Genomic DNA, 26680 nt, shown 5'->3' with positions numbered 1-26680 from the left:
CATTTAAACAATAGACTTTCTCAAACATTTCGATTAAGCAACAGTTAGCTTTAAAACAGACACATCCAGGTTCTTTGAAGCTTATATACCAAACACATATCAGATATAGACTTTCTCAAACTAGTTTGCATACCATTTTTTTCTTACTGGTTTCTCATAAACAGTATGAAAAGTACGAATTAAACATCCATACCAGGGCCAATGCATGCTGTAATAGACAATTGCTAAGAGCCAGTCTTGGAGGCTGCAAGATAATAAAGCAAATTAAGTGTTACCTACAGGAGAACACATGTGGATTGCAATACTAAAATGCAAATGCTAACTTGTGTTCGCAAAATTGTAAATACAAAAGGTAATATGAACATATTTATTTGTATACGCAATATCACTCTCAATTGCTAACTGTTAACAAGGAAAAAGAAATATAGTGTAGTGCGCAAGAAATCACAATTATCACTTGATTGGATCCACCACATGTTAAATAAAAGACTTTTAAGGGTCACTTAACTCCAACTGAAAGAAAAAACATCATCAGTGTTGGTACGCATTATGTCAAATTTTAGGCCCAAAGGCCAAAAGCATACACTTCCAGTCATCCTAAAGTCATAATCATTAATATAAGGTTTTAGTCTCCCCTCTATCTACATCATCAATGATTTCTACCTCGTGCAATACACTGGCCAATCAAGTGAACCACTATGGTAAAATAAGATCCCTCTAAATTTTACCTTATTCGACTGCAATACTTATCCAAATCTTGACAAAGAACTTTGCCCACATCACCCACTCTAACAGATCCTTTCTTTATCAATTGAGCCAACTACAAGATTCAACATTATTATAAATTATTCAACATTACTGAATCATACAGATCAATATACACACACACTAACTGCAGAAGAATAGAGAAATACAAATTCACCTCCTTTGATTTCTTCAAGTAATCTGATCAAAGTACACACAGATGATTAATGCATAATCTGATCAGTTTACTAACAACGACTGCAGCTACTTGTAAGCAAAAGCAAAAAAAAAAAACTAGATTCTAGGTTTTAATACCTGGCGAATGTGAAGTGTCATACCTGAAGTATTTAGAAAAGACTGGAAAAAATGCTCCACCAACTACAGACAATGATATCCAACAAATTCATCAGTAAATGATGATAAAAAAATCATTGAAAAAGTAATAAGTAACTGTGGTTCTTTTATAGAAAAGGAACTGTTATTAAAGAGAGGAAATGAAGTACAGTGATGATGACAATAAGGTAACATAAAAGAACAATACCAAAAATACCGAAGGGCTGCCTAGGCTCTAAGCTAAGAACATAATCCCAGACGAAAGAAAAATTATATTTAAGGGCTTGACAACACCCAAGAAGATGTTTCCTGGCTCCAGCGAGATATTTACAAGAAAATAATCCAAAAAAATCCATAGTCAAGAAAAGCTATATGGACAAATTCTTAAACAAATGATGCAGTAATTAATCAGAAGGAATGAATTTGTAAGTATGATCAGAATGGACAACAAAACTTTCAAAATTTAGTACAAAACTTTCACATTATCAGTATCCTTAATGCGTGAAAATAGGTAAAATTTACGAGTCATCGGCATCTATATTGATACACATTGTTGAACTGACCACATAATAGATATGACTTTCAAAATCACAGATGTCATAGAAATTATGAAATTTCTAGATTCAGAGGTTCTCTAATCTATTTTATCATATTTGTATGGAAAAACCATGCTTCAGTTCTTCATAGCCCCCCCCCCCCCCCCACCCCACCCCACCCAACCACCAGATTTGTGTTAATACTTAATACAGGTAAAATATTGAAATAATTATTAATATCCACAATCAGCAACCAACATACCAGCGAAACGTGTATTAATGCTTCATCAAGGGGAGCAGAGAAGTTACCGAACCTTACTGGACTTACAGTTCACCAGTCAAAAAATCAATGATTAGGATTTTAAAAGATTACACATCAATTGCTGATTACCCATTCCATGTTGCAGACCAATTTTGGTCAGAGAATGGGAAAAGGCCCCACCTATTTGATACCCGGAACCTTTTTGATACCCAAATCTTTCATCTTACTTCTCACCTTGTTCACATCTTCCCATCTGTCAGCTGAAGCATAAATGCTAGCAAGAAGTGAATGAGGGCTTGACTCACTAGATTTAACGTTTGTTAGTGTTGTAGCAAGCCTTTCACCCATATCGATATTGCCATAAGTTCTGCAGGCACTTAGCAAAGCTCTATAAAGTGGAACTATTATCTCATCAGTTTGATCTGGTAACTTCCTTACCAGCTCCTCTGCCTCGTGTAACAGTCCAGCTCGACCAAGAAGATCAATGAAACCCCCATAGTGTTCTAAATTTGGCTTCATATGGTATGTACTTGACATGGAATGAAATAGCTTGCGGCCTTCTTCTACCAAACCTGCATGACTACATGCACTCAAAACAGCAATAAAGGTAACATCATCAGGTTTTGCCCCCAATGTTTCCATTGCTTCAAACAGCTCCAGTGCTTTGTTTGTCTTACCATTCATGGCAAGTCCACAAATAATTGAGGTCCATGAGGCAGTATCCTTTTCTTTTAATCCATTAAAAACCTCCAAAGATTTCTCTACACATCCACTTTGAGCATACATTTTAATAAGGGCAGTACCAACCACCGCATCCACCATGATTCTGTTTTCATTTACGTAATCATGAATCCACCTGCCATGCTCCAGAGCTCCTGATTGAGCACAACATGTAAGGAGAGAAACCACAATGAACTTGTCAGGCTTCACTCCTATGACGATTAAACTGCACATGCCCATTAATTATGGCTGTCCAAAGACTCTTCTCGAACAAATCTCTAGCTTGATCCAACTGACCACAATTCACATACCCGGTAACCATACTGGTCCAACAATTCACATTCTTCATGGTCATCCCATTAACAATCTCCCAGGCAACGCTCACAAACCTACACTTACAATACATATCCAACAATTCATTCCCCATTATGGTTGTAAAATACCGTTCCTTTGCAATGTAACTGTGAATTTCCTTGCCAACCTCCACATTCCTCAACACTGCACATGCCGTTAGAGTGCACACAACGGTGCCTTCATTAGGTTTCTCCTCGCTTTCCATTCTCATCTGCTGAAAATATTCAATAGCCTCCAGGAACCCACTCCACCTTATGCAACCCGAAATCATGATGTTCCAAGAAACACTGTCCCTGTCAGGCATTCCTCAAATAACAGTTTGAGACCACTAACATGCCCCAATTCAGCATACATGTCCATCAGCTAGTTGCAAACATAAGCATCAAACTGAAGGCCAGTCTTGATCACAAAGGCATGAACCTTCCCCCGTTCACCAACCTCTCCCATGCAGCCAAATGGCCTTCAAAACATAAGGTGTAATTATCAGGCCATAGCCCATCTTCCCTCAGTTGCTGGAACAGAGAAATGGCTCTTCTCAAACTACCCCTTTTCGCGAAGTCTTTGATTATGACATTGTAGATGAACAAAGATGGCTGTTGGATGCTGTTGAAGATTCTAAGCGCATAGTGAAAGTCTCCAATGAAGGAGTCTGTACAAATGGCCATGAGCTTGTTGAGGGTGTCTCGGTCTTGTTCCAGGCCTGCACAGAATATGAGGGTCTGAATTTGCTTCAACTCCCGCATGGATTTGCAGCTTTTGAGAAGAGAAATACATGTTCCCTTTATTATTTTGTTGCGCTGTGACTGTGTGACATGACACTCCTTAAACTTGATACTGCATTTGTTGGTATAAATAAACAACGGCTATATAGTTTGAACTTGTTTGTTTTCCTTGCTTCAAATATGAGAGGATCCTGATGCTTATATCATTGGAACATAATCACTTCATTCTGTTTATGTCTCTCTGTAAATATTTAAAAACTTCAATGGAAACACAATTATTTAAAGCAAACAGAAAGACTTACACAATATTTTAATATGTAAAATTTTAACAGCAAGGGATCCTGACACTGATCCCATTCTCCAGCTACCAACCATGGGTAATCGAAAATGGAAAAACTGATTCATTAAACGGGTTGTGGTTCAAAACGGGGTTTTAAACCAAAGCTTCTTTTTAAAATTGGAAATCCAATCTGGCTTCATACCAGTTCAAAATTGGTTCCTGAAGTCAATTATAAACCAACTTTATAAATACAGGTGTAATTATTTAGGAACCGAGAAATAATCAAGTTAGTAGAAGTTATCCTTTAATTTAGAAGTTGTCCTTCAAAAACAGTGAGAGTGGCTTGCTGTTTACTATTTAAAATGAACGAGAGAAATTATGGCTAATTTCATTCTCACAAAGGTAAAGTTCTGTACTTCTAAAGATCGACAAGACTATTGCTGCTGTTGGTGGTGAGTGGATGTTCCTCAGCATTATTGTGGAGAACTGCAAGAATGACAATCTTCCTTGAGATATAATGTGTTTGGAACTTCGGATCTATGTTAGGAGAAAATGAACTAAAGAATCTCTTATTGCAGTTAAAACTTAAAAGTTGTTTCAGGCTGCTAGTATTGTTAGTTAGAAGTCTGTTAACGGCTAATTAGGGGTCTGTTACATGTTGTAAAAGGGTTATAGGCTACATAAAGTCTAGTTGGTAGAGATAGGGATCTTTGGTCCGACAAAAATACCGTAGGAGATTTCCAAGACCTCTAAATAGAAGGGTAATCTTGGTTTTTAAAAGTTTTTTTTTTCAATTTTAATTAATTATCTGATGTGTAATGTATTAAAAAAAATATAATTCCAACAAGGACTAGTTTAACACGTAACCGTGCCACGTGAGGCCTCGTTGATGCTCCGTCCTTCGGCGAGGACTATTACCAAAACGCATGAAATGATAGAGAAATATTGCACTGTAGAATTCTTCCTTTCATCGATAAAAATCATCTGAGGAGGTGTTTTCTGAGGAAGAAGACACTGGAACATTTTTTCTACAGGACTCATAAGAGAGGACCAACCTAGCTGGCCTCTCAACTCAATTAACACCTCTACAGGACTCATAAGACAGGTTTAATTAAAATTTTATGGTTCCATGGAAAATTAAGGACACTAATCAGGGAGCATCACAGTTAGCATGCAAAGTCTCTATTTCGAAATGCAAAACAAGATCCAATTTAGACAAACAACAAGGCACAAATTTTACAAATGTAGTTAACACGGCCAAATAATACTGCAGTGAGTGCTGGAAAGGGACAATACCTGTAAAGTGGAGACCACCACCACCTTCAGACTTGATAAAATAGAATGTAGATGCAGCAGCAGCAGCTTATCAAGCAAGGCATGGAGTTGGAGTGGTAGCAGTTGTTCATCACCACCCTTGATGCGTGCGTGAGTGGTAGCAGTTTCTTCTAGCATCAACTTGCTTCTGTTAACTAGTTACATTAGAATCAGAATATCAGATAGATATTCAGATAATAGAAGCAATAAGAAAAAACAGAGACCTAGGGTAAATCAGAAGCAGTCTAAAAATTTCTTTTACAACATCCAATTTCCCTCACATTAGAAATTTATTTTTATTTTAATTAAAATTAAAAAAAAATATGTAACTAATTAGTCCTATGAGATATAGTTTGATTTGGTTCTTGGTGCAAAACTTATTTACACTCAAGATGAGTATTCATTAAACTCTTTCATTTACCCACTAGTTGCAGTAGTACTGTCAACATATTGAATGTCAATCTAATATGCTAGAACCTTGTTCATTTTATTGTAGATGAGTTGATGCACCCATTGTGCTTCTATTAAATCTATTTGGCTTATAAAAAAAACTAGAACAATAAAAGGAGATAAATTAAAAAAAAAGAGTACATTTAGAGCCTATTTCTATTTGATTATGTTTTTTTCCACAAATTTTTTAATAATTTTTTTTTTTTAAAATGCTTTAGGTGTTTGGGTAAGCTTTTCCAATAACTATTTTTAATATAATGTTTTTAGATTATAATGAGAAGCTAATTTTAATAGTTTCCTTAAAATAATATCTAGAGTAGAAGAAAGATAAAAAAATAAGTAAAAAAAGTGATTTTTTAAAAGGTTCATATACGTTCTCTCTCAAGAATGTTAAAATACAATTGCAGTTTTAAAATATGGAAATATTAAAAATTCACTTGAGTTTTCTAAAACCGGCATATGAAAAACAAACAACGTACCATATTTTCAAAACTCCAATATGTTAAAAGCAACATACTAAGTTTTCAAAAAAAACCCAATATGTAAAAAAAATACACACACAACCGAATTTTATGTCTGAGAATGTTAAAATATATTACTGGGTTTTCAAAAACTAGAAAAGCAAAAAAAATGGTAAAATTTAGAAAACTACTACATTAAAATGAGGTCTAAAATTGGTGCTTGGGGCCCAAAAAACTATATATGAGGTTGGCATGGTGCTGCTATGGTGCAAACGTTAAAAATGAATCTTTATTTGTCATGAAGTCCCTCATGACAGTTGGGATTTTCTACCCATGATTTTCGATTTCAAGCACATAACCAGGGCGGTATTCAAGCAAGGGCAACTGGGTTCGTCTTTTTGACGCTAATGTGAAATCTAACACATGAAGGCGGAGAGGGAAAAGAAATTTATAGAGAAAAAATTCAGTGCATGCACATCAACAGAAACTAAACATGTGACAAAAACCAAATTAAATAAACCCTTTCTGCAAACATAAAGAAGAGTTGTAGAAGAGCGAAACAGCAAACAGGGGAAGAAGAAAGGGATGTTGTAAGGGGTGCAACACCGAAGGGGAGGGAGGTCGTGGACGCAAGGGAAGGGGTGGAGTAGAGGTCGAGGTGGGTGATTGGAATGTCGTCGAGGGAGTAATTGGCAGTGGAGTTTCCGGTGATGCTGATGGACGGACTTCTAGGGAAAAATAGAATGGAACCCTAGCGAACAGAAGGGATTATTTTTTTTGGTACAAGATGGAAATTAAACAAACAAAGAAACTAAGCAACTAGATCCTGGCAAAGCAGGGGAACAATTTCAGACGGGGGAACCTTCCAAATCTTTCAATCCCAACCTTCACGAACAACGATCTTGGCTAGAGCGTCGGCAATCTTGTTCTGTTCCCACGGTACATGATTAATCGTAACCCTCTAATCTCTCTGGAGTAGCCCACGAGCAATTTCAATCTCATCCCTATGCCAAAAGGTATGAACATTCTCAGTACCTATGAGCACCTCCTGAAGCTGAACACAGTCAACATAGCAAGCCACGTCGCGACATCCACTGTCCCAAGCGTGCATAAGGCCTCTGATTGCTGCCAGGATCTCCGCTTTGAACGCATCACTCATCCCCAACGCCGCTGCAAACCCGGAAACCCAGCGCCCCGCGCTGTCCCTAATAACTCCACCGCCACCCATCATATCGACGCTCTGCTGCCAACTTCCGTCAGTGTGTAACGTGACTCTTGTTACGTCCTGCACACCCACAGAGTCGTTTCGAGCTGAGCCTCCTCCCCATTGCTGGAATTCCACTACATCCAAGTGAATTCGCTGAAGAACTTCTCCTAGCTGCCACGGTAATTGGTCAAACACAAAGCTATTCCTCCACTTCCAAATATTCCAACAAAGGCAGGATATCAATTTTAGTAAAATGAGGGGTAAACTATGATTAACCTGAATTTTAAAAAAGGGCTAAACTAAAACGTTTAGAAAAATTCGTTGTTATTGTACCGCGCATACGCAGTTTTACTAACGCACCATAGCCGACACCAGGTTTGCGACTAGAAACGAGTGCTAAGGTCCAGGACCTTTGACTTACATAACTTACAAGTAGAGAGGATCAAGTGGTGTGTCAAGGTTTCAAAGCCATTGCTAGCAGAATAAGTCATCTACATCACTGAAAACAATGCTCAATGAGCAGGCCTAAAAGTTGTAGACACATGGACAGCTCTAGAAGTAGAACACTGCTTTGCATAGCTACATCCTGCTTTCTTCAGATTCATATCAATTGGTTCAGCTTTTGAAATGTAGAACAAAGCATCAGACCAACATATAAACAGAAAACTCAGGAAAGGGAGTGCTATAAAGATCAAAATTCAGCACTCCCACTTATGCATTCTCCATTCGGAAATTTCCAAAGCATTTCTTTCTGCTTACCATTGGCAAGACTTTGGTGATATGGAAAGGATATAGGAACACACTAGGTTAATTTACATACACTTTCCGCAAATAGAAAAGAAATAGGGATTGGTTCACGGACTTCAAGATAGGCATCAACGGATCAACCCCTCCCTCACTGTATCTCAAAACTGCTGAATGCAAACAAAAACCGTGGATGATCTTGGGGTAGTACACCAACGGTGGTGGTGGGGGCAGCTGAAATGAGGTTCAAGGGTTGAACCGCCCAGCGCACCACAGGTGGAGGAGCTGTTCCTGGCGCCAGCAGCCGTGAAATTATTGCAGTCTCTTCCAGCAATCTTTTGGCTAGAGATTTCATATACACCTCACCACAATGTGTACTTAAATTCAGCTCAATCCCTACACCTTTTCCAGCTGGTACTCATCAGGATCTCACAATATCTTATCAAACACATGCAACAAAATATGAAGATTTCAATGAGGAACATACTTGTGCACTTAAAATTACCAAGGCAGAAAATCAATATGACTAGCATTAACATCTATCCCCCTGAAGGGTAAGTATAATTCCAGATGAGTATTATATGCAGATTGATATTGATACAAAACCAGTATTCAGACTACAGAAATTAAAGCAAATCTAGGAGGAGAGAGATGGCAACTACAAAAGAGGGTCAGTTGAAAAGGCTATACAGAAAACTAGGCAATAGATTTTGAATTATGGAGCTAAAATAAAGGAATCCTACAGCCAATATATCCCTTAGAGAAAATGGATGACCAGATGAATTAACATTCTGGCTACCTCCTTCAGCAGCCACTCGGTAAATAGTTGCTTCCGCAATTCATTCAGTCAAATTTATGCCGCCACATTATTTTGCCAATACTCCCTAAAATGAGAATCACAAACATCATTTACTGTTTATAGAATATTACATTTGAATTGGATATTAATTTGACCCAAACATAAAACTGGAACAGATCTAACACAAGAACCGAATTCAAATTTTTTTTTTCTACCAAAGGAAGCATGATTTACTTATCAATGTTCTCAAGCCAATATACAATTGAACATCAATGTAGATCCTTAAAAAATTCTTCAGAATACCTGCTCCAGAACTGGAACTTTCATTTTGTAATGCACATGACATTTCTAAGAAAGAAAATAAAATTCTTGTAGGACCTATTGACATCACGTGAGCAAAATATTAATAATCAAACGGTCCAAGATATAATACCCTCGTTATTTCCCAAAATAATTTCTTCACTAGTTCAACTCTCCGGTTGTTCTGGAAAATCATTTGTTTCGCTTAAGTTCTAGGTCGTAAAGTATTGTGTTCCGGAGCATTCTCTTCCTAATTGTGTTCTATTATGTGTGGATGGCATATTTCTTTAAAATTGCAACTGCCCCTTAATATTTTTAAAAGTTTCAACTACCCCTTAATATTTTTAAATATTCAAGTGTGCTTGTCTTAAAATTAGCAAGTAAGGGAGTATACACCCTTAAATCAAGCACCTTTGATCAAACTAAAGGCGGATACACCATTATTTGCTCAATTTAGAAACAAGCTCATTCTAAAGTAGCCTTTTCCAAGATCATTGGATCTTCAACCATAATTTAAATGAAGCTAGTGCATAACCCATCAATAATTCACAATAGCATAAAAGCACGCCTATCAAAGAGAACCAATTAATATCTAGGAATGTGAAATATAGTTTAGAATTACATACCGAACAATTTAGATCATACTCATTTCAAAATTGGAGAGATCAAGATGCATCTCCTGATCCTGTGTTGTGGCAACAGATGAAGCTTTAAACAATGCACTTGGAGTATAATTGAGCTGGTAATTTACAGGTGCTGATCCAAATATGCTGAACTTTTCAGCACTACTGAGTGCAACCTCTGCATCCACACACTTCTTAAAAACCACTCTTGCCCGGCTGCTTACTCTATCAACTTCTGTTTCAGATTCCTTTAATGGTCCAAAACGCCTGAACATTTTGTTGAGGTTTGTTTCTGAGGGAACAGAATCCAACTCAGCAAAGTTCATAACGAGTTCAGCAGGGGCATTCTCATCTATATAACCAGAAGGTTTTTCAGGAGCCTCAGCGTGATTGCTCTCGGAATATTGTTTCCTGGAATAGGGCCTACGATTAACTTTAACAGGCTTCTCTGGCTCAGCAGCGACAGATTGATAGTATTTTTTCCGGTTTTTCCGTGCTGGTTGTACTGGTTGCTCACGTCCTGGTTGCTCATGTGGTGGTTGGGCTGGTTGCTCTTCATTACCATTGTCAATGACCCTGTCTGTCCAGTATGTATCACTCATATCATCAAATTCAAATGTTTCAGATGGTCCAGCTATGGGTGGTTTCTTCCTTTTACTACCAACTTTATCTGTATGTAACATCTCATTTCCAAAATCATCAGTCACAACTACAGAATTCTTGAAATCAGAGAAGAAGCTCACAATGGCATTCAGAAAACTATATTCTCCAAGGGGTTCTTGTGCCACCCACTGCAGTGAAGATAACAAATCATCTAGTGATGAATATTCTGTCGGAACAATCACATCTGACCTCGGTGCCTCCTCAAGTTTCGGGAAAGAAACGTCAAATTCATTCCAAGGAAAACCATCAGTGCTTCCATCTGTGGTTTGAGACCGGTCACCAGACTTCAACATAGACGGTGACCCAGTAAGTTGACTAGCAACTCTTCGAATACAGTCTCCAATTTTAAATGACTGCTTTGGGGTATTTGAAACTTTTGCAAGAGATATTGTTTTTCTCCCATCTTGCAGCCCTGAGTCATCAGCATGGAGATCAGTAGTCTTCCTTTTCTTGGGACGGCCACGTGAAACCAGATTATCAGTTACCTTCACATCAGGGCAATAATCACCACCAGGAGAATCTGGAGTCCCACCCATTAGTTCTGACATGGTTCTTTCCTTCTTTGTCAGATGAATGGTGTCCTCCAAATTATGTTTCCGTTTGCGACGAGAGCTACCTTGGGTTTTTAAATTTCCAAGACCAGCTTGACCATCATTCTTGATTACAGGAGTTGTATGCTCAATAATCTCACTCAATTTTTCCTCATCTTCATCAATTAAGGTGTCTTCATAACATTGTAGTTCTGGCAAGCAAGTGTAACCCTTGAAACGATAGAATGCAAGCAACTGAGCCTTAGCAATCGCAAGCTCCAAACGATCAAAGCCACCAGTTGGTAGCTCAGATAGTGTTTTCATGAATTCTACAAGTTTATTAGGTGAAAAGGAGCAAGCATTAAGAGATTCATCTACCACCTGTCTAGAGCTTAGTTCTCGCCGAATCCCAGTGTTTTCTACAGTCTGCAATTTAATTGTGTTATAGGTATCTTCAGGTATACAAGAACATGCTAACCCATATTCTACTCGTCTGGTGACTTCATCCAAAGCACAACCTACAGCATTCTGGAATGTTTCTGAAGTGCTCTGCTTCTCAATAGAAGAGAAATGTGTCATAAAAGGTTTTAGCTGAGATGCTTCATTCCAAGCAAATGTTCTGTCCCCAAAATACGCTACCAGATGACAGTCCTTTTTATAATGCTTCATTGCCTTCTCGGATGAATCTGAGGGATCAAATATCTGTCCAGGCCACCATGGGTGGCTTCTCACCTTACCCCAAACCATATCAGATACAGAAAACTCACCTTCCTTTTCTGAATTCCCAAGCTTCATGGATGCACGTTTTATGGCATTTTCATCTGTTGTTTTGCTCTGCCCAGCTTCCTTAAATTCATCTTCATTTTCCTGACCTCCATTTAAACCAACCTGCTCAGAAACGCCAACTTGCAGTTCAACATTTTGCCTAATATTTGACTCATCATGGATTTTTTCCTCTACAGCACCCATCACTGCAAGGTGCCCTAGGCCAGCAACATGAGTATCTTTTTCCACAATCATGGATATTGCATTAGCATCTAAATTTTTCTCACTCCCAAAAGATACTGATGTATCTGCAGCTACAGAATTACAAGCATCATTATTTGGAATTAGAATAATATTTTCATTTCCTAAAGCACTTTCATATTTAACCACTACTTGAACTGGAAAATAAACTTCTACGAGATTACAAAGATTGTACCTTTAATTTCTGCAGTGCACTTTTGAAAGCGAAAGCGCTGCATTTCTTCAGAATTCAAAGGAGCCTTGTCTATTGCAACTTCCATTCCCCCAGCCACATCTTCTAGTGTATTATTGGAGTTGTCATCAACTTTATTGTTCCCCATTTGCTGCACTCCAACTGAATTTAACTCATCATCAAACTCAACTTTGTCATAAATATGTGCTTCTTTCTCCATTATTTTATGACCATGCGAGTTAGCAATGTTCTGTTGTTCATCCAATGTTTCTAATGTCACATCATTTCCATCTTCTAGAGCTCCACAATCATTTTCTCCCCCTACAGAACTACCTGTTAATGAACATCGAAAAGCATTATCACGTCTAGTATTTGACACCCCGTGATCCAGGGCCCCATCAGCCCCGACATTTGCCATAATGGGAACTTCAATGTAGCTGGATGTTGTATCGACAACCGAGTAAGACTCAACCGAATCACCACAACCCACTTGAACATTCGGCTCAGCGTCACTCCCACGAGTGCAAACACCATCTATGTACACATCTGAACCCAAAACCTCCAACATTACATCCTTCCCGTTACAAGGCCCGCCCTCTCCAACTGAGAAAAAACCCTGACCCCCACAATCCCCAGACCCATCTAGGGTTTCAGCACCCACTTTCTCATCATGGGATTCTAGAGTTGTACAAGTAGACAACCCCTTCTCTGGTTCCTCCATGGAGAGTGTATCTAGCAACAATTAAAACTTCAACAATTCAACAAAACCACAAGAAAATAATAAAAAACATATTTTGCAGAAAACACAAACACTGCAAAGCTAGATACAAAAAAACAGATTTTGAAGAAAACCCATTAAAGAGAAGAGCATAAATATTCAAAATTTGAGAGGCATGAATGAAAGAGTGCAGTACCGGGGTAGATCTTGGTGAAGTGAAAGCTAAGCTCGTGGTGGGTTTTAGAGAGAGAGAGAGAGAGAGAGAGAGAGAGTGCGTGCGGTTCTTAGAGAGAGAAACTGAGAAACGAAGGTTTGGTTTTCTTTAATCCGGACACAATGCATTCTTGTCATTTTCCGATTTTCATCGTTTGGTTTTCTTTACATTACGTGCTGGTGTTGGGGAGTGTGTGTGTGTGTGACCACACCACCAATATAAATCCGGTTTATTTTTTAAGTAAAAATAATAACTCTAAAAAAAAATTAACAATTTGCCTCTTTTTTTTATGAAACATATGGGGCACATTTTGGCGCATGGATGATATTCGCGGATTAGATTAGATCGATTTGTTTTTGAAAAACTATGTAGTTCTATTTTACTGGTTTTTGGTTCGATGGATTTATTTCAAAACTCAATTATAATCCGATCCAATTTATTGTTGTTTCAATTGGATTGATTTTTTTTTTTAGTTTAACTTTTATTTTTTGAGATTGTAGTATATAAATCTTAAAAATATACAATATATAATTAATACAATGATAAATAATTTATATTATTAATATAACATTTATAAATTATAACATTAGCCAATATTTTGAAAATTTATAATAATGTGTTCATTTGGTCTATATTTATTTAAATAATTACTTGAAACTCTATTTACTAAAATATTATAAACAAGTATGTAACATACAATAAATATATAAACATATAAGGATGTTAATATATTACAAATGATATTATATATTTATAGATAAATTATATATATTTGCAAATATTCGGTTTTGAAAATCAAACCCAAAATTCAATCTAATCCAATAAAAAAAAATTGTTTTTCTGGTTTTCAGTTTGATTGGATGTTCTTTTTTATATTTTTTTTAGTTTTTATTGGATTAGATCGATTATCAACACATCTACTATGTAGTGGTGTGTACGTAAACCGCCTAGTTTGGGGCGAGTTCCAACTGTGTCATTATTGCAGCCAATGGCTGCGAAAGTTGGTTCTATGTTGGATCACTATTGTACTCAACATAAAACCAATTTTTGCAATCTGCACGAAGGAAGTGTGGCAGGGGACAGGAGTTAGGAGTGCAAGGCTACATAAAGACACACCTCCCCCTCATGCTAGGTGAGTTTCATTGTGTGCATGTCACTCTTTAAATCTTTATTCTTTGTCACATACTCAACACTTCACCCTTCTCTCACACAATCGACATTTCACTTCATCACACTCAAACGCTTCTCTTATCACTTTCAAACTTTACGTCATGTAATTTAATTACTAATTATTACCTTGTTAATTTATTGACTAAGCAGGTTTTATTTTATAGAGGTATTGGAAATGGTCGAGAAAAGAATGATTAATCATGAACTAATTAATCCGCAGTTGTTGCATCATCAATCCACACATGTTTCAGAATGTGTAAGGAACGAGGAACAAGATAGAGTTCTGAGGCTGAGGCAAGCATATGAATCTAAGTTGGATAAGCTAATACGTAATGTTCAAGAAACTCATGTTACCCCAAATTTTCAGCAAGCATATTGTTCTGGGAACCCTGACCGGGAACGGACAGGGCACCCGGGACGGGGCTGGGCCCCACGGAACGTCCCGGCTAGGGGACACCTTGAGGGAGTTTAAGGACCCCTACTCCTGGGTCCCACCACCAAGGGTGAGGACAAGGAGCCCGGGGCCCACTACGTAGAGGTTGACCTAGGCCAACTACCCTAGGGGGTAGGTTGGCTGGTGCAGATCCGTAGGGGCCCCCAGGCCGTTGGATCACTGTTCCTCAGCAGGAGATCCAACGGTGGTCCGTGCCCCCAAGTACGAGCCATGCATGACGTTGCATGGCTCCAACCCTAATTCTACCTCTCCTATATAAAGGGAACACTCCTTCAAGCTAAAGGTAACGTATTCTCTCCAAACTCACCATTCTTACAACTTCCCTCACTGACTTTAGCATCGGAGTGTCTTGCAGGAGCCCCTCCCGGGACCTTGCCTTCTTGGAGTCCTTCAACACGTCCAGATCCCCTCTCTCCTACCCCTTGTCAACGGGTAGCTTGATCTCTCCCTGATCAATTGGCGCCGTCTGTGGGGATCTGGTAAAACTCTTCCCCAACACCGCGTGTCGTCGCCTCAAGTCACCAACTAGCAAGCTATGGTAGAGACACGTCAAACTTCGCGCCGTCCTGTACCAACTCCTGAGGGCCATGTGGAGACTGTAAACGAAACTACGGACCGCAGAACTCCTCCCCCTCCTCCACAACATCCTCCTCCCCCGACTCCTCAACCACAGCCCCCTCGCTCGCCGGAACCCGCGGCCATTACCCCACATGCGGCCCATGAGGCACTCTGCCGCTTGGAAGCTCGCATCCGGGCGATGGAAGAGGACAATGGGGCGGGGCGAGAGCAGGCCCATAGTATGAGGATTCGAGACGCTCAAGAGGAGATTCACATGCTCCGAGCACGCCTGTGACAACTTGAAGAGCAGGAAACTCAATCGCGCCCCCTGCCCGCGTATTCCCAGGAAGAGGAGACGAACGGGGGCCCGATCCCACCCCCTTACTACCAGGAAGCACGCCGCCGGGCACCCGCGGCCGAGCGGGTGGCCAGCCATACACCGCGGAGACGCTACTCCCCCCGCCGGAGCCCATCCAGGCGCAGGAGCCCATCTCCGACTCGGGATAGGACGTACAACCGCCCCAGGTCCAACAACGCGCTTGTCACCTATCCAGCGCCGATCGGAGGTCCTCTATCCCCGGAGATCATGGCGTTTCCTTTTCCTCAGGGGTGGGCACGGCCCAAAGTGAAACTCTACGAGGGAGACTCCGACCCGCAGGAACACGTGAACTTCTTCGTGGGCGCGATGCAGTATGCTGGGGCCAGCGACCCTTTATACTGCCGATGCTTCCCCATGAGCCTTGGAAAAGGACCCATGAACTGGTTCCAGAATTTACCGAGCAACTCGCTGCACGACTGGAACGGGGTCGTGACCTGCTTTTTAGCCCAGTACTCCTCGGTGCGCAGCATACCGAAGACCGCGCAGACTCTGGCTTTGGTTAAGCAAAAAGAGAAGGAATCTCTGAAAGCGTTTCTCAATCGGTTCAACAAAGAGGCCGGCGATATCACCGGTCTCCTCCCCGACACTAGGTTGGTCCTGGCTACCGCAGCCCTTGCACCAGGACCGTTCCTGACCTCGCTGGACGGCAAGCCAACCAACACTCTAGAGGAATTTCTAGATCGAGCAGAGAAATTCATAAATATGGAGGATGCCGCGACCCTAAGAGCCGCGAGTCAGACACTCGCGATCAAAGGACCACAGAAGATGAAGGAACATAAGGACCAGCCCTCGACCCGGGAGTCCCGACGGAAGGGTCAGGACGAACGGAATTCGAAACGGAAGAAGTATGATAGTTATACCCCACTGAACTCCTCCCTCTCACGTATCCTGAGGGAGAAAGCCTCCACCGACCTCAGAGACCGACCACCCCACTCCTGACGAGAGGGGACAAGCTGGATTCCAAGAGATTCTGCGAGTTCCACGACAGCCCGGGCCACAACACTGACGAGTGCCTGAACCTCAAGGACAAGGTGGAGGAACTGATCAGAGCAGGAAGACTGTCCAGGTATGTAGCTGTGTCGACGGGGGCCCTCCCGCGCCGGCGCTCGCCACCCCCAAGGCGGACACCGACCCCTCCAAGACACCGAGACCGGACTCCCCCCAAACGCCGATCGGCGGAACGTCGAGACAGAACTCCACCGCGTCGCCAAAGCCCCGAGCGTCGCGGACGAAGCCGAGAACGGAGAAGAAGCCCCGACCGCCACGACCGGGATGAAGTCAGAAGACAACATGGAAGCAATATAGTCGACGTCGGTTCAATAGCAGGAGGATGGGCCGCAGGCGGGCCCACCAACAACAGCCGGAAGAGGAGTACCCGCGTCATCATGTCCGCGGCTGGACGGCCCCGACCAGGGTCCCTCCACCCCCCAAGGCAGAAGGTGGCCATAACCTTCACGGAGGACGATTACGGCGAGGACACCGGCGAAGAAGATGACCCCATCGTCATTGAAGCCCTGATCGGCAACGGTAAGATCCGAAGGACACTCATCGATACAGGTAGTTCTGTTGACATTATGTTTTATGATGCTTACAAGAGCTTAGGACTATCTGTGAAGGATCTGCTCCCCTACGACCATGATTTGGTCGGATTCACAGGGGACAGAGTCCTACCCTTAGGATATTTTGATACTTGCCTTTCCTTGGGAGATCACAGAATTTGCAGGACTATAAAGGCTCGCTTTCTGGTGGTGGAGTGTCCAACGGCGTACAACGCCATTCTTGGCCGTCCAAGCCTCAACACCTTCAGGGCTATCATATCCACCCACCACCTAATGCTTAAGTACCCCTGGGCAGGAAGGGCGGTACCAGTACGCGGCAACCTAGAAATGGCAAGGAGCTGCTACAACTCCAGCTGCAGGCTGGCCAGGGAGGAAAGGAAGAGAAAGAAGTCCAAAGCGCACGACCAGCACGACAACTGTCACGTTCAGCACACCAGTCTCATGACCAACCTCGACCCCCGCGTGGACCCGTCTAGAGACGATCAGCGCCTCAAACCCGACGGGGAGTCCCACCCCATCCAGGTCGGTCCCCTTCCAGAGAACACCACCAACCTCGCTCGGGGTCTTCCCAGAGACCTCTCCAAACGGATGGAAAAATTACTACTTTCCAATGGGAAGCTGTTTGCCTGGTCGTCAGCAGATATGCCTGGCATCGACCCCGCGTTCTGCAGCCACAGACTTTCAGTCGACCGGAAGTTCAAACCAGTCGCTCAGAAGAAAAGGCAAATGAGCGCCGAGAAGCAGCAGGTTATCCAGCAACAGACCACAGAATTGCTTCAGGCCGGGATCATTCGGGAGGTCAAGTACACAACCTGGCTCTCCAATGTGGTCTTGGTCAAGAAGGCAAACGGGAAGTGGCGCATGTGCGTCGACTACACTGACCTCAACAAGGCTTGCCCCAAGGACCCGTTTCCCCTACCGAGCATTGATGCGCTTGTAAGATCAAGTTCTGATCTAGTAGTACAACTCTATGTTTTGATGATTACAAGTTAATCTTTTGATATGAACAATTGTGGTACTCTAACGTGTTTTTCTGAGTGTGCTATTTACAGGCTCTGACCTCTATTCAATCTCACACAAATCAGAAGCACTGTGTATAAAGAGCAACCCAAGCAACGCTTTCGCATTCACCATGTTCAGTATGAACAGTGGAAAAGCTTCAGAAGTTCTGAAGCTACACAAACTCTGATATGGACTCAGTCACTAGAAGCTCTGAAGATCCAGAAGTTCTGATAACCAAGAAACACTGAAGGTTCAGATGTTCTGATGGTGTAGAAGACTCTGAAGTTGCAGAAGCTGAATAGTGGAAATCTGAAGTCCGGAAGCAAGAAACTCTGAAGGCCATGTTCTTCCCTCTGAGTTCAGAATCAGAAGATACAATGGTCAGAGGATCTGTGCTTTCCCTCTGACTCTGATCAACCGGCTTCACAAGTTCCAACATGAAGCATTCCCCTGATCAGAAGTCTCTTAGGTTTAAAGGTCAAGTCGCTATCCAAGTACAAAAGCAACTGTACCTTCCTGACGACCTACCTAACAGTCTCAGACACAGCAGAAGCTGGATTTTCCAGAACTGCCCTCCAACGGTAGCATTTCCCATGCAACGCTCAACCCTAATCCTTGGAGTATATAAAGAGGCTGAAGACTGAAAGAAACGGCAAGAAGCATTCACATACGCGCAAGACAAACTTAAATTCTTCTAAGCTTTCTTTCATCTGAAATTCATTGAGTTTACTTTTAGCTTTTTAGAAGCAAATCTCTTGTAAACAATTCCTTGATAAACAGTTTGTTTAGTTCCTTTAGGAGATCAAGGCTGATCGGATCCTAGAGAAGACTAAGAGAGTGAATCTTAGTGTGAGCTAAGTCAGTGTAATTGTTAGTCACTTGTAGGTTTCAAGTGCAGTTGTAACTCTTACCTGATTAGTGGATTGCCTTCATTCTAAGAAGGAAGAAATCACCTTAACGGGTGGACTGGAGTAGCTTGAGTGATTTATCAAGTGAACCAGGATAAAATCCTTGTGTGCTTTTCTATCTCTTATCTTTAGCACTTAAGTTCTCGAAAGATTTGTCAAAATCTTTAAGGTGGAAGTTTTATACTGAAAACGTTATTCAAACCCCCCCTTTCTACCGTTTTTCATACCTTCAGCGCTGGTCGACAACTCCTCGGGATACGAATACCTCTCCTTTATGGATGCCTATTCAGGCTACAACCAGATTCCCATGCATAGGGACGATGAAGAGAAAACTGCCTTCATCACCGACCGGGGCACCTACTGTTACACTATGCTGCCCTTCGGCCTCAAGAACGCAGTGGTAACCTACCAAAGGATGATGACCCGAATCTTCGGAGACCTAATGGGAAAATCGGTCGAAGTCTACATCGATGATATCATAGTCAAGACCCCAAAGGGAGGAGACCACGCAGCGGACCTCGCAGTCGTTTTCGAGCAGTTAAAGAAGCACAACATTCGCCTCAACCCTGACAAGTGTACTTTTGGCGTTCGAAGCGGGAAGTTTCTGGGATACATGCTCACCAACCGCGGCTTTGAGTTGAACCCTGACAAATGTCAGGCGATCATGAATATGAAGAGCCCACGCACGGTCAAGGAAGTCCAACAGCTGGCTGGTCGCATGGCCGCGATCGGCCGCTTTTTGCCAAAGGCTGCTCTCCTGGCCCGGCCTCTTTACACCCTCCTGAAAAAGGGAGCAACTTTTGAGTGGTCGGCGGAGGCCGACGCTGCTTTCACTCAGCTGAAAGAGACCCTCTCCTCCCCCTATTCTGGCTAGCCCAAAACCAGGGGAGACACTACCGGTCTATTTTGTCAGCCGTTCATTGAAGGGTGCCGAGCTCAGGTATAAGATGCTGGAAAAAGTGGCGCTGACCCTACTGACCACGGCGCGACGACTAAGGAGGTATTTTCAAGCTCATCGCATCGTGGTGCGAACCGATCAATCGGTCCGACAGGTCCTTCATAAGCCCGACCTAGCCGGTCGGATGGTTAGCTGGTCCATCAAGCTCTCTGAGCATGACATCCGCTATGAGCCCAGGAGAGCCATTAAAGCACAAGTCCTAGCGGATTTCTTGGTCGAACTCACCAATGAGGAAGAGCCCCCGGCCGAGACCACCTGGGTGGTCAACGTAGATGGCTCGAGCAACAAGGAAGGTGGCGGGGCTGGGATCGTATTGCAAAGTAGCACCGGGATGGTGGTCGAACAATCCCTCCGCTTTAATTTCCCAACTACAAATAACCAGGCTGAGTATGAGGCCTACATTGCGGGGCTAGTCACAGCTCGAGACCTGGGAGCTAAGGAGATACTTGTCTGCTGCGATTCACTTCTGGTCGTCTCACAAGCAAACGGAGACGCTCAGGCGAAAAATCCCATCCTGGAGCAGTACTTGACCCATTTGAAACGACTGGCTTCGACCTTCACCAAAGTGGAGTTCCGCCACGTCCCCAGAGCCCAGAATGATCGAGCAGACACCCTGGCCAAACTGGCCAGCACTGGAAAGCCTGGCCTGAACGGAACGGTCATTCAGGGGACCTTAGCCCTCCCCTATGTAGCTGACCCCGATCGTCCAGTAGGACAAGTTATGATGCCGATCGGTACCGAAGAAGACTGGAGGACCCCGATCATCAAGTACCTCAGATCAGGATGGCTGCCCGAAGAGAAGGTTGAAGCCAAGAAGTTGGTACGGTGCGCCTCCTGGTACACTATCGTTAATGATGATCTCTTCAAGCGGGGATTCTCCACCCCCCTTCTGAAGTGCTTGGCTAAAGACAGAGCAGCCTATGTCCTGGCGGAAATCCACGAGGGCAGCTGCGGCCATCATCCGGGTGGGCGTTCCCTTGCCCGAAAGGTACTCCGAGCCGGCTATTACTGGCCAACCCTAGAGAAAGACGCCGCGGAGCATGTGAAGCAATGCGACCCCTGCCAGAGGCACGCCGATCTGCACAACGCTCCTCCGGCCCATCTTACCTCTCTAGTCAGTCCTTGGCCTTTCCACCAGTGGGGCATGGATTTATTGGGCCCGTTCGACACTGCGCCTGGTCAACTCAAGTACTTGGTGGTAGCAGTGGATTACTACACCAAGTGGGTCGAAGCCGAGCCACTAGCAACGATCACCACAGCTCGAGTGCAATGCTTCTTCTACAAGAACGTCATCAGCAGGTTCGGAGTCCCTGGGATCCTGGTCACAGACAATGGAACCCAGTTTACCTCTAAAGGGTTTAGGGACCTCTTGGACGGGCTGCACATCAAGCAGCGATTCACTTCCGTCGAACACCCCCAGACAAACGGGCAGGCAGAGTCGGCCAACAGGGTCATTCTCCGAGGCCTCCGGAAGAGATTGGGGAGTGCCAAAGGCGACTGGGCCGAACAGCTCGATCACGTCCTGTGGGCATATCGCACCACTCCGCACTCGACTACGGGGGAGAGCCCTTACCGCCTCACCTTTGGCACAGAAGCTGTGATTCCGGCTGAGATAGGAGAACCGAGCGCTCGAACAGCGGGTTTTGACCCCAACCAGAACGATCAACTCATAGGGGAAGACCTCGACCTCCTGACTGAAAGGAGAGCGGTGGCCAACTGTAGAGAGCTAATCGCAAAGCAGCAGGCAGCCATTCGCTACAACAAGAAAGCAGTTCTCCGCTCCTTTGCCGCAGGGGACTTGGTCCTCCGGAAGGCCAGCGTCGGAGCACGATCAACCGAACGGGGAAAGCTAGCGGCCAACTGGGAAGGCCCTTACAGGGTTGTCGAAGCAACCGGCACGGGAGCTTACAAACTGGAAACTCTAGCAGGAAAGGAAATCCCTCGTACATGGAACGCAGCCAACCTGAGAAGATACTATAGTTAAGCCGCGACCGACCAGGCACCCGCTATCGGCCTAAGCATGGTCTTTTAATTTAGTCTTTTGTAATCAAGGGTACACACCCATCTCGTCCAAGTTTGTAGACGACTAGAGCCACGAGCTCCAAACGCAGAAATGAAGCAGTTTTTTATGTTGAATTTGAATTATTCGAACTGGCAATATATTCGACCGCATTGACAAACTATTAAAGACCCATAGGGCACTAAGACCCACCGGGCACGAAGTTAACAAAGACCCATAGGGCGCCGAGACCCGCCGGGCAAGAAACTATTAAAGACCCATAGGGCACTAAGACCCACCGGGCACGAAATTAACAAAGACCCTTAGGGCACCAAGACCCGCCGGGCAAGAGATTATTAAAGACCCTCCGGGCACTAAGACCCGTCGGGCACAAAAACATTAAAGACCTTTCAGGCACGAAATAACTCTAAGACGAGTAAAGAACGAAGAATACAACACAAAAAGAAAATATAATAATAAGTTCTTACAAACACCAGGTGAAAGGTAGGAACAACGAGTCTTTACAAAAACGGAACAAACAAGTTTAAACAAACACAGAACGATCAGTAAACACATCAAATTACAATAAAAAGACAGGAACTTCAAGGAGCTGGCTCGGCTGGGAAGGTCGGAGTAAACTGCTTCTGGTCGTCCAGAGTCCCGATCTTTCCCCCCAATACAACCTTCCGGGAGTGAAGAGGGCCCACATCCAGTCCCGGATGGACCACCTCAAGCTGAGCCAAAGCATTGTCAAAGGAAGCCTTGTGAATCTCCTTCAGATTCGACCTCAGCTTCTTTCTCTCAGCCCCCAGATCGGCAACTTTCTTCTTGAGCTCGGCATTGCTTGCTTTCAAGGCCTCCATCTCCTTAACTTCACTCTCTCGAGCAGCCTTCTCGTCTTTCAGTGCCTGCTCGACTTTCTCTGCCCGGGAGCGCAACCAATCGTTATCCTTCTCGCTCAGCTCCAGCTTCTCCGCAAACTTCTTGGCCGCAGCCGTCACCTCGTGAACCTCCCCTTGTAACTTCGCTTTAGCAGCGGTCTGCTCTTGAACCGATTTCTTGGAGTCAGCCAACTCTTTGTCCGCCTTAGCGAACTTATCCTCGGGGGCGTTCAACTGCTCCTTGACTTCTTCCACGTCGAGCACCGGCCCCTGCTGCACATGACGGATGATGGAGGCAGTCTGAAGCACTGATTTCAGAGCAAAGTTCAAGAGATTGTAGGGTTCCTTTGTGCTCAGGAACGAATGGTCGAGCTCATTGTACACCAAATCATCGATTTGGTTGTTGTGCTCATCCGTGTCCATCGCATCTCGACCCCACACAGAAATTGGCTCCGAGGGACACACTTGAGCAATCAGAGTCGCTCGTTCAGGAGAACAGACCTCCTCGCCTGAGGAGCGGCGTTTTCTCTTGACCGGGCGCTCCGAGCCGACCCTATCCCCCTCAAGGGAGCCCTCATGCTGACGTTCGGGATTCCCTGAGCCCGACCCGGGGTCTGCGTTTTCTTCGCCACCGACCGGGCCACTCTGACCGGCCCCAACGGGGTTGGCCCCGGCTAAAGGTTGCCCCTGGTTACCAAGTCCATCGCCCTCGTCTCGAGGAACCTCCCGCTCCCCTTCACTGTCGGTCTCGACTTCGTCGACCGGAACTTGCAGCGCGGCGACCAAAGCGGCGTTGACCTCCATCTTAGCTCCTGCATAAACATCACAAGAAGAAAGTTAGTCAGACAAAGAAACATGCATCGCTTTAGACATAGTAATAAAAAAACCCTACCTCTCTCGCGCAGCAAGCAAGCGTTCCTACGAACGCTATAAGTACAAAGATCGTAACAGCGCAATGGCCGAATGCAAAATTCTTTGGGTGGATTACCCCTCACTTCCTTCCGTATGGCGGCCACCAAGAGGTTTTTGAAGGCCAAGTCCACCTCCGACAAGGCCCCAGCCTCGTAACCAAAAGCACTGATCTTCACGTCGTAGTGCTTGGCGTTCCAGGTCAGCGGGAACCGGGCACGACTGCCGCCGTTCGGGGCTCTCTCGAACCACCAGTAAGGGGGCGGAGTAGTAGGCGCCACCCGGAAGAATTGATTTTTAAAGTCCCGGTAAGACTCTGCGAACGGGTGAAAGATCTGGAGATCTTTACCCGACCTCAGGGTCACGATCCCGTGCCTGCCATATCCTTGAGTGTGGGCCACCTCGAATAAATGGAAAAAGAGCGGAATCGACGGCTTCTGGCCAAACAAGACGCAAGCAACCTCGTACGCTCGCACGAAACCCCAAGCGCCGGGATGGAGCTGCGACGGCGCGACCCCCATATGGCGAAGAACGTCACATTGAAAGTCCGTGACTGGCATCCTCACTCTCACCTTCTTCATGGTGTAGATATGCATGTACACCCCAAACGGCGGGGTGTGGGGTAGCCGCTCCTCCTTGCCCGGCGAATACACCATGTGACCGGGGCCGATCTAAGTCTGCGACATAAAACGCTGACTCCAGAAATAATCTTCCTTCTCGTTTGCGTACTCCGACGGGAGATCGAGAATGGTGCGGCACCACTTGTCATACACGGCATCGTCCCCCTTCAGATGAGGGTATTTCTCCCGATCGATCTTCTTATTCTTGGGGGCCCCGGACCTGGGCCTAGAAGTTAAGGCCCCGCCCGAAGCCTCGTCTACGGTCTTGCCTTTCTTCTTCTGGGTAGGCTTCCCCATAACAACACCTGCACAAGGGAAAACGCCGTATCAACACCTAGGTCGTTGGAATCGGCTCAAAAAAGGACCCACCCGGAATCCATCTTTGCCCTAGGCAGGACAACGCGACCGTGCGGCGGCGCAGACCCTCAGAGAGAATCTCCTCCGCCGCAAGAGGGGGCCGCCAGGGGAGGGGAAACTCCCAACTCCCCCAAGAGCAAGCCACCCTTTCTGCTAGAAGAAAGAAAAAATTAAAGCCTTAAGAAGGAAAGTCAAGTGAAGCGAGGACTTACAAGAAGAAACTGGAAAAGCTTCCAAACGACCACCGTGCGAAAGAAGACACCACCGTGAAACACCGGTACCTGACGAAAAGAAAGAGGGAAAGCTTGGGGAAAATCCAGAAATGCGAAAGTGCAAATGAATCCCCCTCCTCCCTCTTTTATAGAAAGTGAGGAGGGAGACGTGACGTTTCGACAGCCCTAGTTCCCTAATCATGACGTTTGGGGAAACCAAAGGGCTTCGTCCAATCAGGCCCTGCCACGTCAGAAAAGAGGCAGTGACGGCGAAGCGACACACGCCCCTAGAGGCACGTGGGAGAGGAGTCGCGAAGCGACGCGACCCACCCGGAAACGACACGTACCACCTCAAGAGTCAGGTACATTAAATGCAGTGGGCCCAAAGCCTCACACCATTTCCTTCTCCCGCATCTTTTTGACTTCTCAAATTCAAACCCGGCGACAACCCACTCGGTATGAGACCCGAGCGTCCTAAACCACTCGGATCCGGTCGGTCGACTCCGTATACCCGAGCGTCCTAAACCACTCGGATCCGGTCGGTCGACTCCGTATACACAGCCTCGGGAGGGCGCGCGTTGACCACTGACCTCTACATTTAATGCCCCGTTTTATTTCCCAAGGAAAACTCCTAGGAAAAGGCTAATGGGCGTTACCACCCAAGAACGTTTCGATTATAAATGGTAACCACCCCCTTGTAGGATCCACATTTTCCTCAGGCCCGAATGACCTCCATGGAGGCTTACCTGAAGGCACTCAGGGCCGAGGCTCTAGACGACAACCTATACTACTTCTACTAAACGCAAGCCACCACCCCCAGTAGGATCAGATCCCTAGTTGGCAGAATTCTGGTAGAGGACCCTGACCCCCAACTGAAGGCGGGGCTGCTAACCTTCTTGGAGCTGACGGAGGAGATGTGGGAATTACACCGACGCCGCTCGGAGGTTAGCATGCTGATTTGGGGCCTTGAGGTTTCTGCCACGGAACACCAGGGCGAAGGGAAGGGAACAATGGACGAAATCAAAGCCGAGCTGACCCCCCTCCTGACCGTGAGAGAGAGTCTCGACAGAGACCTACGAACCGTTCGCCTTCGATACAATGCCATGCGAGTAACACCCCCTTTCTAGGGGTACTGAATGTAACGGCCAAACGGCCCCCCACCATTAATGAATAAAGATTTAAATTTATGACCCCTATGTAACGACCCCGAGAACGTCTATGACACCACAAACACAGGACATTGATAGCCCTCGCTCCGCTGGAACAGCCGACCAGGGCTAGGGGGCTACTGTTCTGGGAACCCTGACCGGGAACGGACAGGGCACCCGGGACGGGGCTGGGCCCCACGGAACGTCCCGGCTAGGGGACACCTTGAGGGAGTTTAAGGACCCCCTACTCCTGGGTCCCACCACCAAGGGTGAGGACAAGGAGCCCGGGGCCCACTACGTAGAGGTTGACCTAGGCCAACTACCCTAGGGGGTAGGTTGGCTGGTGCAGATCCGTAGGGGCCCCCAGGCCGTTGGATCACTATTCCTCAGCAGG

At 44.8% G+C, this 26680-nt stretch overlaps 2 protein-coding genes and 1 pseudogene across 4 annotated transcripts; 1 reads left to right on the top strand and 2 right to left on the bottom strand.

Annotated features, from left to right (window-relative positions):
• Positions 1-64: 64 nt before the first annotated feature.
• LOC130723022 (pentatricopeptide repeat-containing protein At1g31430-like) lies at positions 65-3812 on the bottom strand (annotated as a pseudogene).
• A 4021-nt stretch (positions 3813-7833) lies between these two features.
• On the bottom strand, positions 7834-13316 carry LOC130722173 (PWWP domain-containing protein 5-like). Of its 3 annotated transcripts, none has more exons than XM_057572822.1 (4): positions 13155-13316; positions 12244-12972; positions 9853-12121; positions 7834-8565 (listed from the first exon to the last, which is right to left on the bottom strand). In XM_057572822.1, the coding sequence occupies exons 2-3, from the start codon at positions 12959-12961 to the stop codon at positions 9861-9863; spliced, it is 2979 nt and encodes a 992-aa protein (XP_057428805.1). In that variant the 5' UTR covers positions 12962-12972; positions 13155-13316; the 3' UTR covers positions 7834-8565; positions 9853-9860. The 3 variants fall into 3 exon arrangements, with proteins under 3 accessions (XP_057428805.1, XP_057428804.1, XP_057428806.1); XM_057572821.1 differs by lacking the exon at positions 7834-8565 and adding an exon at positions 8629-9011 and having other exon boundaries at positions 13155-13315; XM_057572823.1 differs by lacking the exon at positions 7834-8565 and adding an exon at positions 8629-9011 and having other exon boundaries at positions 9853-12115; positions 13155-13315.
• Positions 13317-15940: 2624 nt separating this feature from the next.
• On the top strand, positions 15941-16672 carry LOC130723020 (uncharacterized). Its single transcript, XM_057573928.1, has one exon. The coding sequence runs from the start codon at positions 15941-15943 to the stop codon at positions 16670-16672; it is 732 nt and encodes a 243-aa protein (XP_057429911.1).
• Positions 16673-26680: the final 10008 nt, after the last annotated feature.

This window comes from Lotus japonicus, chromosome 6, assembly GCF_012489685.1.
Source record: "Lotus japonicus ecotype B-129 chromosome 6, LjGifu_v1.2".
NCBI lineage: Eukaryota > Viridiplantae > Streptophyta > Magnoliopsida > Fabales > Fabaceae > Lotus > Lotus japonicus.
The sequence above is the reverse complement of the archived record's forward strand: the minus strand, read 5'-3'. Positions and strand labels throughout refer to the sequence as shown.